Raw genomic sequence first — 13,049 nt, forward strand, 5'->3', positions numbered from 1 at the left:
CTAATCGCAAATTCACGAGGAACTGCCTTACCCTGGAATCGTTGTGATTGGATGAAACTCACCAGAGCATGGAGGAGGTTGGGCAAACTACTCTGATGTATAAAAGGGGAAAGTAAATGAGCACAATAGGAAGTCTGGAATGGTAAGGTATCCTCCAAACGTTAGATAATAGGGATGTAAGCAGAACACTATCAGTGCAAGAGCCAATTGGCCTTTAATTGGTCTGCACCATAGATTTGGCATTTAAAGTTTGTCTCAACTCTATCTAGCCCAAATTGTGCATGTTCCTATATCTATGGTTTTCTTTCTGGAGTTATTCCCTAATTTTTCCATTTCATTCTATGAACCAATTTTTGCCTTAGCTTAGAAACTATTTTTAATCTGTGCTGTAGTCTCTGCAATTCTAAGTAATTGACACAATAAAGTAACATTTGATGATTATTACTAATGATAACTGATAGCTGATGATTGGTGAAGTTATAATTTACACAGTAAGATCCTGATGAAGGGTCTCGGACCGAAATCCCAACTGTTTATTCCTTTCCATAGGTGCTGCTTGCTACTCTAGCACTTGGTGCCTGTTACTCAATAAGTTTTCTGAGCTGTTTGTCAATGAGGAAACCGTTAGCTAATTGCAGAAAGCTGATAAGAAGTGGGAGGAGGGGATGTGAGTGCAATGAAAAGAACATATCATATTAAGTTTCCCTGCACAAACATGAACCTTTGCAAGTAAGGTTTAGTTTAGCACCAAGGACAGAAGTGTGAGCCCCGTATTGTGATAACGAAACATTGCTTCCCAGATTCCTGTCAACAGCTAACTGTTTAATTATGAGCACCAGAAACTAAAAGTTAGGAGGTCAGTTCTCTTTCAGCCAAAGAAAGAGAAAAGAAGTCAAGCCATTTGTCTGACTTTATTAATGAAATCTCCCCCACTTCGGCTGAAAGAGAAGTGGAAGAGAATTTCTTTAATGAAATCAAACAGAGGGCTACTATAACTTAATCAGATAAATGTGGAATGAAAAGCTAGCATCAGTATAAACAGCCAGACTGATGACTTCACAAATGTCCTTGAGGGAAAAAAACATGAAATTATCTGGTCTGGCCTGTACGTGACAGCAGACACAAAACAAATCTGTCAATAGGATGGTGCGATGTAATGCCCAGCAGGGCACCGTGTTCAGCGATGGACAACGAATGCCCATTCAATGATTCCATGCACAAACACCAAAATTATCATCCAAACTGCTTCACCATCAGTCAGGGGAAATATGTGCCACCCCAGCCCACCTTGCCCCACCCTTACCTGGTGCCTTCTTCAGGGGAAAGCCTGGCGGCCGAGGCATGTCCTCAACAACTTCGTACAGCGGTTCGAACAGGTGGAAATGCTGCTCTGCATTTTCAGTCCCTGACATTTTATCCATGACCTGAGTGAATCGATTTCAGAGGAGGACATTAATTTTTCTAACTCATTGGGTCTTGACACTTTGGGTATGCTAACTCTTCCCAGACCACTATCCTTACCTCCCACGCACCCTACACTTCCCCACTTCCAATGGAATCCCAGTCACCAACAGACACCTTAACCACCCATTAGTTCCCCATATGCTTCTTGGGATCTGTCCACTCATCCCAACCTCCACGGTCAGGGACACACAACCAGCTACCAACTCCTTCCTGCAATTAATACTCGACCTGCTCACAGATTTCTATGTAGTTGAGGAAAGGTTCTTGTTTAAAATGCCTATAGCTTTTCAATAGGCGATTAATAGGACCCTTTTCAGTTACACTTTGAAATTTTGAATTTCCCCATCTCACAACTGCACATCCCAACCACATTAGAGGCTTGAATTCCGGCCATTTCAGTGCCTTTGAAGAAGGCAAGCACTCTGAACGCACTGCAGAACAGTCACTGACCTGAGATGATGGGGTGGATTTCGATAACTAGCAGTAGTTCTGAAGACACTTAGTTATAGTCAGGACATCAGCATGATATACGGAGCTCGTTCAGGGGCAGATTTGAATTAGAATTTTTTTCTTACATCCATTTGACAACATGAGGGAGTTAAAATCTTTATGCTGCATGTTATACAAGCAATAAGGAAGGGAACTGTGGGAGGATATTGCCCAAACACTAAGATTGTATATAGTCGGCCCTCCTTGTCTGCGGATTCCGCATGCGCAGATTCAACCTACCACGGATCGGGAAAACCTGGAGGTTCTCTCTCCTGCACTCGTTGTTTGAGCATGTACACACTATTTTTTCTTGTCATTCTTCCTTAAACAATACAGTATAACAACTGTTTACATAGCATTTACATTGTATTAGGTATTATAAGTAATCTAGAGATGATTTAGAAGTACAGGCAGTCCCTGGGTTATCCACGAGTACCATTCCTGAGTCCGTCTTTAAGTCGGAATTGAAGTCAGAACAGGTACATCCAGTATTATTTAGCGTCAGTTAGTCAAACGTTTGTCTTTGTATATAGTATATATTTTACCTTTCTATGCAAATAAAACACTTAAGAAATGTATGTATTTCAATAATTTAACCACTGCATTGTTTAGTAATAATTGTAGCTTTCATCGGGGCAGGGCCTTTCACATGCTCCATTAAAATTGTTCCGATCATTGACCGACTGTAGCCTAACGCTTTTCCAATGACCGATAGCGTTTCACCTCTTTCCGATCGCTTTATGACTCGTACTTTATTTTTAATAGTGATCGTGATTATTTTCGTGAACAGAAACACTGCGGATTCAGAGCTGTGCTGGGTCCCAAAGACCACCACACTCAGACAGGTTAATTAAGTAAGGTCCGGGGTTCCGATGGGTCCTAAAGACCACCACACTGAAACTGGTTAAATAAGAGACTTGAGCAACCAATTGCCCATGCCTAAGGAGGGCCGACTGTACATAATTGTTTTATATACATGTATGTACATTCAGATATGCAATCAGATCAATATGTATTGATAAATCCGATGGCCTGGTGAAAGAAGCTAGCCAGGAGCCAGTTAGTCCTGGCCTTAATGTTTGCCAGACGGAAGCAGCTGAAACAGTTTATAGTTGGGGTGGCTGGAGTCCCTGATGATCTTCCAGGCCTTCTTTAAATGCTGTAAATGTTCTAAATAGAGGAAAGTTCACATCTACAGATGTGCTGTCCGCACCACTCTCTGCAGTGCCCTGCGATTGAGGGAAGTACAGATCCCATACCAGGCAGGATACTCTCAAAGGTGCCCCTGTAGAAAGTCCTGAGGATTTGGGGACTCATGCCAAACTTCTTCAGCTGTCTGAGGTGAAAGAGATGCTGTTGTGCTTTTTTCACCACACAGCCAGTATGTACAGCCCAGCTGAGATCCTCAGTGATGTGTACACAGAGGAACTTGAAACTACTAAACCTCTCAAATACAGTCCCATTCATGTCAATAGGGGCTAGCCTGTCTCCGTTCATTTTTTCAACATTGCGGAAGAGGTCATTTTCTTGGCACCATTGTGTCTGGGCATTGACTTCTCTATAGGCTTTCTCATCGTTGCTGGAAATAAGGCCTATCAATATCATGTCATCTGCAAATTTGATCAGCCGATTGGAGCTGTGCACAGCAACACAGTCATGGGTGGATAGGGAGTAGAGGAAGGAGCTCCTGTGTTGAGGGTCAGAGGGGCAGAGGTGAGCAGCCCACTCTTACCACCTGCTGACAATCTGACAGGAGGTCCAGGATCCAGCTGCACAAGGCGCGGTGCAGACTGTGGTTGCTGATCTTCTTGTTGAGCCTGGGGGGAATTATGGTGTTAAATGCTGAACCGTAGTACAGCATTCTCACAAAAGCATCCCTCTTCTCCAGGTGAGAGAGGTGTAGTGCTGTAGCTATGGCATCGTCTGTTGATTGGTTGTGTCGGTAGGCGAACTGAAGGGGTCCAGATGTGTGCACATCTGACCTCTTCCCCAATCCTTGGGCTTAGCAAGTCCATGGGGCATTCTATAATCAACTGATTATACTCCATATCTGGCCCCCTCCATTTCATAATTCTCATTTGAAGGAAATCATCAATCTTAATTAAAAATTTATCTTATTTTTATATTAATTTTTATACACATTTCTAATTAACAATAGTATATTGCAGTTTAAGTAAATTCACTACTTTCAATTTAAAATGTTAGTTACTGAAATCAATTTCTTAAATATCTTTCATTATAATGAGTTGCCAAAAGGCATCGGGACAGAGATGGTGACACAGCTTCAGCCTGCACCATGTATGCCAGTTGCAGCCTGATCCTTTCAAGAGATAGCTGTGGTACTGTGTCCCCAGTGTCACTGTGAGTCACGTGACTGTGAATAGTTAGATGAGAGCCATACTGAGACCGAGGGTGGGCGGAAGAGATGGATTGAGTACAGTCTAAACCCATTAACAATCCCGCCACAGGATTTCTTCAACATGCTGTGAATTGTCATCATTTTCTGCTTTAAAAGCTGATTGTACAAGCTTTGAGCCTGTATGTATGGGATTGATTATTTTTAAATGAATTTTTTTCTCACAGAGTAATCTTGCTTCTCCAGCTCTTCAGTGTCACTGATCCTGGGCTGAAGCAATATATGTTTACCCTTTATCCAGCCAACAGGGGGCATTCAAGTACCCAGACCAAATCTGCACACATCTCCCTTGTGCTACTGTTAAACTTGTGGCAAAACTTTCTTTCACACTATATGACAACAGTCTGCTGCTCCTCAAGAGAATTTTGCAATGTCTAGAACTGGCAATGCTTCATCAAGGGGTTATAGGAATAGGCCAGCTACAGACTTAAAATGTCCATTAACATTAAATGTCCATCACTGGAAGGAAAGGGATTTTGCCTTTTGCTCAGAGAGCTGTTGGAAACAAGTTCTCAAGAACCTACCTCTGCAGCTGCTTTTTTTATCTCTTCAACGTAATTTCCCATGGCCTCTTTTTTCGACATGTTCCCCAGAGCTTTCCATGCATCCCTGCGGGAGGCAACACATGCACACACCTGTTCAGTTCCAGCTCTCGCTTATTCTAAGAACTGGAATCCAATCAAATTGACACTGATGCTCTGCCAGTGGAGTGACAAACAACTGAATCATTCATTGCAAATGGAGCTGGAGTGTTGTTATAAAATCGGCAGTCTCTCAGCAAAACAACCATCTTGCACACTACGTTGTACAACTTGTAAAAGGGAATCACTCCCCATTTTAATACTTATTTGCAAATCTTTTCAAAAGTGTTTTGCAATTTAATGTGCCACAAAATGCTACTTAATTGCACAGAAAATATCAAATAATCTAGCGAGTGATACCACACTGTGGAAGATTGCTATTATTAATATTTATTCATGCTTTTTTTAAACTTCTTGATACACGGTGTATTCTGGATGGGATGACATCACTGGGTGCATGTTTTGCCCTGGGGCAACGCAGAAGGACCACTGGTAATATTAGCACTCTGACTTGAACAGAGAAAATCTTGAGTTATGACAGGACGTGGACTATTTCAGGATTTGTTTTTGGAGCTTAAGAGGTAAATTAACTGAAAGAAGAGGAAGTTTTGATAATTTCAGTTAAGTCATTTGTTGAATGAGAAAGGTGATATATCAAAGCAGAAATAATGACGGTAAAACATGCTACATAGTAAGGAACCATCCTAGAGCGTATTTTCAGACAAGTTAATCTTTGAAATTTATCTGAAAACAGTGAAGAGAGTTTAAGGAAAGGATAATTTGAAGTCAGATGTTCCTGACATTCATTGAGCTGTCAGGGAAAATGAGCAGCAAGCTGAGAGGCTGCCTATAGCTTCGCACCTGATCTGTGAGGAGGTGGGTGAACAAGCTGTCATATCCTCTGAAAGCAAACCAGTAAGATACTTGGGGCACAGTGCGAGACAGAGTTGCAAGTGTTTGGTTGCAGTAAGTTTGGGATGTCTGGGAAGAGCAAGACTACAGCACAGAAATGGGCCCTTCGCCCCATCTAGTCCATGCTGAACTGGCTCCATCCAAAAGTCAAGAGTTGACATGCCATAATGGAAATATTGCAAAAAGTTTCAGATATGTAAGTGCACCATGCAATGCCTCTGCTTTACTTACTGAGCAGAGATTTCCCCACACAATGCAAAATTTCACCGAGGCTGATTTGGGAATACTGATGTATATTCTTCAAGAAATACAACTTGGTGGACGGACACATAAGAAAATTGAAAAGCAGAAGTTAAGAAAAATAAGTATTGAATCTTCCAACTCTTGCCTTGCCTCATACAGAATGAAAATTCCAAGCTAGGTAACATACTTGACTAGATGAATCTTCATTTCTCAGTCTCAGTTCATGCCTAGACTGGCCTGCTATTTATGGGTTAGTTATTGTACTGGGCAGCATAGTTAGACCACACAGCTTAATTGTAGCCATGACACATGCCACTCAGCATTCTTGGACAACTTGCCAAAGTCCTGACCACTGTGCTCTCAGAGCTGCTCGATGTTCATTGGTGCAAGTTCAGGTCACATAAGTGGATGACATCACTCCCTTCATTCCATAGGTGACTGACAAAGGAACACAGCTGGTTACAGGAAAATAATAAGGGAATGGGACTGAGGGAATTGCTCTGGGAGCCAGCTTCCTTCAACATCATGAGAAAAATATGAAAAACAAAAATATATGTGAGATACTGTGGCATTTTTCTGGGTGTGCCCTGTTTTGGGGTACAAGGTTTCCATGCTGATCAGCTGTGACAATGTGTGAGTTTAAATTTGTGAAAACAATATTTGACAGGAAAAATTGGGGCTAACACTTGCTACAATACAGTTTGCCAACATTACTTTGGCTTGCTGGCTAGTACTTCACCAAATTCAACCACCAAAAACTCTTTGTCACCAGCAGACAGGGACTGAACCAGACACCATGGGTAAGGCCTGGGTCCCAGCTGCCACTAAATATTTAGGTGGAGTCATATCTTAGAACATTATTGCCACCAAAATGAAGGCCAAGATATCTCATCTCCGACTGATGTGGTGTGGAATCTGCTCCAATGCTGACCGTGCAACCAAAAGATGGCAAGCTGAGCCATTAATAAATCCTGTCCAGCAATCTAGCCACCTTCTAAATAGAAATGAGGTAGATCCAAAAATAAACTATAATGATTAGAAAGAGAAGCTTATACACAAAACTAACTGTTGGGCTCATCACACCCATTCTGGAAATTCCTCTCTATTTATTTTCTGTTTCATTGAGTTACTAAATTTAAAAGAGTAACCAAAACCAGCTCAAACTCTCCATGACATCTTCATTGACAAGAATCATCATAGTTCTTTCACTTGCATTGCACAGATAACACAAGGCAAATGTTACCATTTTAAGCGACCAACGGGATCCCAGAATCCAGGCCTGCTGATGCAACAGGGGCCCACAGTTGCTTGTTTGTAGTAACTGTAAAACTTCAGCATCTTCTCATGGGATGGGCGGTAAGAACCTGATGACAGAAAGACAAATTAAAAATAGCGCACTTTATTTAGGTCTCCATGTTATTCTCACACAACCACTTGCTGCTGCCATTCACAGATGAAAGAAAGTAAAAGGAGATACTGGAATTTAAAGAGTGCCTTTTCCATTCCTTGCAGAGCATCCCAAAGTGCAAAGAAGGACATGTTTATTTCTATTTCGGTACAGAGAATGCTGCAGCCAATTCCTGAACAGATGGCTCCCACAGAGAACAATATAATAATACTAGCTTATTCGTTTCTGAAGAACTCTTTGATCAGGACACCTAGGATAACTCCTGCTTCTCTTTATATTTGTGTCGTGTGTTCTTTGACATCCACTTCCAGTAACTACCTTACCTAAGCAACAACACTGCCAGCAGTGTTACTCTGGAGTGTCAGCCTTGATTTCTGTACATGGAACTTGGATCTTACCATTCTCCTTGCACCCTACTCCCCACCCACAGGGCCTACTGAGTCAAAGACAAGAGTGCGACCAACTGTAGCACAACTAGCACAATAAAGCTGGCAATTCATGCCCAGTTTCTATCAATTTGCTCAAATTGTAGTACAAATCCTTCAAAGTGGATTTTGATACAGTTACTCCTGTGGTTGTGAAGTGTTTTATTCAGTTCCAGCAACAAGTGCAAGACAATGCTCTCATAGTACGGAGAGCGGGAGATACCAGTTGAATACTTTTCAACTGGAAATCAAATTCTTGGCAACTTGAGTTTCAAAAGTTTTCAATTCACATCACTCGATGTTGGTAACAAGGAACTAGATTTCTAATTACAGGTGTCCCCCGTTTTTCGAACGTTTGCTTTACGTCAACTCGCTGTTACGAAAGACCGAATTTAGTTACCTGTTTTCACTGTTATGAAAAAAGCAGCCAAGCTCCTCCCCCGGAACTGCATTCTAGCCGGCATTGCTTAAGCACGTGCCTGTGAGCATCATGTCGATTTATTTTGTGCATACATTAGCAAGATGAGTTCTAAGGTATCGGAAAAGCCTAAAAGAGCGCGCAAGGGTGTTACACAGCGTAAAACTAGACATAATTAAGTGTTTCGATCGTGCTGAACAAAGTAAGGACATAGTGAGTTTGGCTAAGGGTTTGTGGAAGTTGACGAAGATGATGTTGAAGAGGTTTTGGCATCCCATGACCAAGAACTGACAGATGAAAACCTGATGAAGAGGAAAGGATAACAATTGAAACCCAATGCATTAGCGAACGGCCCAAAAGTGAAGACGTCCAGGAAATGAACAGGAAGCCATTGCGTGAGATTTTCGCTGCGATTGACAATGCTGCAATGATTGCGGGGAAGTATGACTTTAATTTTGAAAGGGTATGTAGGTTTAGGGCAGGTTTGCAGGATGGTTTGAGTGCTTACAAAGAGCTGTATGATAGAAAAATGCACAAGGCTAAGCAGTCAAGCATTCTGTCATTTTTCAAGCCTTCTACATCAGCCACAGCAGATGACAAAACTTGACCTTCAACATCAAGGCAGGCAGACATAGAAGGTGACCTGCCTGCCCTGCTGGAAACAGACGATGATGAGATGACACCCCAATCTCCTCTACCTCCCACCACCCCAACCTCCGACGACTTAGCCTAACACACCATTATCAGTGTGCTCACTGTCTTCCCGATTCCGGTAAGTGAAACTACACTGGACATACATTATTTCTACTTTATATAGGCTGTGTATTTTTATGTGTTATTTGGTAGCTTCATAGCTTAAAGGTTACTGGAAAGAGTGCTTCGGCCGGGAGCGCTTGCACCGTGTGTTTTTGCCGCGAGTGCTGCTGAGAGTGCTTGCGTGAGATATTCGCTGTGGCAGACAGTGCTGCAATAATTGTACAAAAGTATTCCTACATTATATAGGCTGTGTATTTATCAGATCATTCCTACTGTTACTATATGTTCCTGTTATTTTAGGTTTTGTGTTATTTGGCATGATTTGGTAGGTTATTTTTTGGGTCTGTGAACGCTCACAAATTTTTCACATATAAATAAATGCTAATTGCTTCTTCACTTTACGACATTCCGGCTTACGAACTGTTTCATAGGAATGCTCTACCTTCAGATAGCGGGGGAAACCTGTATAATGATGCAAATTTCAGCTAAACTAGGAGAAACGTGCAGACCCTGGAATGGAAAAGTAGTGCATGTGTATCTCAGCAATTTGCACACTTATTTTCTGTCGTTGAGGTCATCAATGTGGAATTGACTGGAATGAATAATTATAGAATTGCACAAATTCGACAAGTGCTTTGACACAAAATGACCACAAGAGAGAAACTGGTATGGATACAAAATTATAAACAACTTAGAAACTGGGAAGATGGAGATACAGAGGTGGTAACACTGCCCCATTAGTCATCTTCTAGCTCCTGGCAATGCCTCAGCAAAATTCATGAGCAATCATCAGACTTTCAACAATCCACAATACACAAAATGCACTATATAAATGCAAGCTTCTCCCTTCTTGTCTTGATCCTAGGTGGTGTTATTTCTGAAAATGTTGCATTTTTAGGACAAGTGATTTCCCATTAATGTCCTTTACCAATATCCAATGAAGAACTCATTCATGTAACAATCATTCTACTCCATCCCAACAAATTATTACTAATAATGCTTGATAAACTTCTGCCACCTCCAACGGGATCCCACAACCAAGCACATCTTTCCCTCCCCCCTCTTTCTGCTTTCCGCAGGGATCGCTCCCTATGCGACTCCCTTGTCCATTCGTTCCCCCCCCCCCCCATCCCTTCCCACCGATCTCCCTCCTGGCACTTATCTTTGTAAGCGGAACAAGTACTACACCTGCTCTTACACTTCCTCCCTCACCACCATTCAGGGCCCCTGACAGTTCTTCCAGGTGAGGTGACACTTCACCTGTGAGTCAGCTGGTGTGGTATACTGCGTCCGGTGTTCCCGGTGTGGCCTTTTATATATTGGTGAGACCCGACGCAGACTGGGAGACCGTTTTGCTGAACACCTACGCTCGGTCCACCAGAGAAAGCAGGATTTCCCAGTGGCATTTTAATTTTAATTCCACATTTAACATTTTAATTTTAATTCCAAGTCCCATTCCCATTCTGATATGTCTATCCATGGCCTCCTCTACTGCCAAAATGAATCCAAACTCAGGTTGGAGGAACAACACCTTATATACTGGCTGGGTAACCTCTAACCTGATGGCATGAACATTGACTTCTCTAACTTTTGTTAATGCCCCTCCTCCCCTTCTTACCCCATCACTGACATATTTAGTTGTTTGTTGTTTTTTTTTCTCTCTCTGCCCATCACTCTGCCTGTTCTCCATCTCCCTCTGGTGCTTCCCCCCCCCCCCCCCGCCCTTTCTCCTGAGGCCTCCTTCCCAAGATCCTTTCCCTTCTCCAGCTCTGTATCCCTTTTGCCAATCACCTTTCCAGCTCTTAGCTTCATCCCACCCCCTCCGATCTTCTCCTATCATTTTGCATTTCCCCCTCCCCCAACTACTTTCAAATCTCTTACTATCTTTCCTTTCAGTTAGTCCTGACGAAGGGTCCCGGCCTGAAACGTCGACAGTGCTTCTCCTTATAGATGCTGCCTGGCCTGCTGTGTTCCACCAGCATTTTGTGTGTGTTGTTTAAATTTCCAGCATCTGCAGATTTCCTCGTGTATGCTTGATAAATAACTGATTTTACAAATTTCTGAAAAATCCAAGTGCAGTATGGACAAACATAAAAATAAACATTTTAATCCATATTTTTGTTGTTTCTAAGAATCTTATGATCAAGTTGGAATACCTGATAATTAAGTAAACCTCTGAAGGAATTCAAACAAAGTTTGCTTTCTCTAGGATTATTAAACATCATCAACTCACTGGATCAATTGATTCCATCAAAACTGATAATGGCCCAGATTTTACCATGTCAAAGGATTAGAGCTCATTAATGAACATAAAAAAGTACCTCTCAAAGATTTTGCAGGCTCAGATTCAGATATATGCGTGGGATTACGGTTGGAGAAGACACAGCAAACTTCAAAAAAAATACAATGAATTTTAAATCAGCAAATACACAGAATGCCACCATATTTAGGCCAGAAAGGGTGTACAACAGTAACTAGGACATCAGTAGATCATAAAAATCTCGTGTAAAGTTCATCCAATAAGGTTTTTTTAAAACATGGTTTTCATAAGAATAATATACAAACTCAAGTTCTCTAACAACCCACTGCTAATAAAACTGAGATTTCCATATTTAACTGCTGCATCCAGATGCCAGAAACTACAGTAGTCAGTTTTAATGAGTACTGTAGTGGTGTGCTACACGCAGCGCTAAAATAACGACACGGAGTCGGTAAACTGCAGTCAAAGATAACTTTATTCGAACTACACAGCCTTGCTTTTAAGCCTCCCTCAACCTGCCCCCCGTGGGCGCAGATGCTCCACAAGACACGTACTCACAAACCCCCGTAGGCTATCTCCCTTAGCCGGAACGCTGGCTAATTGTGAGCCGGTTCGGATGTGCCAGGAAATGGGTCGCCACAGTACCATAAATTCCAGTCGTTTACACAGAGAAAATATTAATTATTACAATATAAATAAAATGCTTTAAAAGAGAAAATATTCTTTCACTGCAGTCACATGGAGTCATGTCAGACGGAATTGTGTTCCTCCTTTGGCACTCACAATGTCTATAGCTGACCAACGTAAACGTCAAAGACAAACTACTCGTCGAACATCCATTCAGGGCACTGCCTTCACCATTCTCTGCAAATCGCAACACAGGTTGAAGCACTACAATCAGATTTCCATTTGTCAGAACTTGGTGACATCACCTGCCTAAATTCAGAAGCCATCTTTCCATTTAAGTGGAAGTGGAGACAGTTCTCCCAGTGGCCTTAGATGGAGGTCCTTGTCCGATTCCTTGAGCACCACCTCAATATACTATAAGTGGTATATTTTAGACCATACAGCCATAAGTATAGGAGCAGAATTAGGCCACTTGGCCCATCGAGTCTGCTCCACCATTTCATCATGGTTGGCCGATTTCCCTCTCAGCCCCGCTCTCCTGCTATTTTCTTCCATTTAGGAATGTCTACAACTTCCCAGAGATTCTACCTTACAAACTTGACATGTTCAGCACTCAAATAAAAAAAACTAAAACCTAGATTTCCAAAACCAGTAAATTCAGGTGAGAGGTCATCAAACCAAACTGCTGTCTGACCTGTTGGGTTCCTCTACCATTTTTTTGTTTTTATTTTAACTCTAAAGAGGTTTAGGAAGAGTGTCTTCCCCTTCACCATCAGATTTCTGAACTGACCATAAACCCGTAAACACTTTCTGGTGTTTTTCTCTCTTTTTGCACAACTTATTTATTTTTCATATATTTTTATGGAAATATTTTATGCATTGCACTGTATTGCTGCTGCAAAACAACACACTTCATGACATGTCAGTGATAATAAACCTAATTCTTATTCTGTATTCATTTAGTCAAAGTGTTCAAAGGACATGGATATTATTGGCAAGGCCAATATTAATTATACACCTCTATTACTTAGTGAACTGATAACAAGGTGT

General features: G+C 41.8%; 1 protein-coding gene across 1 annotated transcript in view; it reads right to left on the reverse strand.

The window, feature by feature from the left end:
* The window catches only part of LOC132384921 (acyl-CoA-binding domain-containing protein 5-like), a 90,499-nt gene that overhangs the window by 54,874 nt on the left and 22,576 nt on the right, over positions 1-13,049 (reverse strand). The window contains exons 3-5 of the mRNA XM_059956560.1: positions 7,349-7,469; positions 4,894-4,978; positions 1,304-1,424 (exon numbers count right to left, since the gene is read on the reverse strand). Coding sequence (XP_059812543.1) covers positions 1,304-1,424; positions 4,894-4,978; positions 7,349-7,469 — 327 coding nt within the window. The remainder of the gene's footprint in view (positions 1-1,303; positions 1,425-4,893; positions 4,979-7,348; positions 7,470-13,049) is intronic.

Source organism: Hypanus sabinus, chromosome X1 (assembly GCF_030144855.1).
Source record: "Hypanus sabinus isolate sHypSab1 chromosome X1, sHypSab1.hap1, whole genome shotgun sequence".
Taxonomy (NCBI): Eukaryota; Metazoa; Chordata; class Chondrichthyes; order Myliobatiformes; family Dasyatidae; genus Hypanus; species Hypanus sabinus.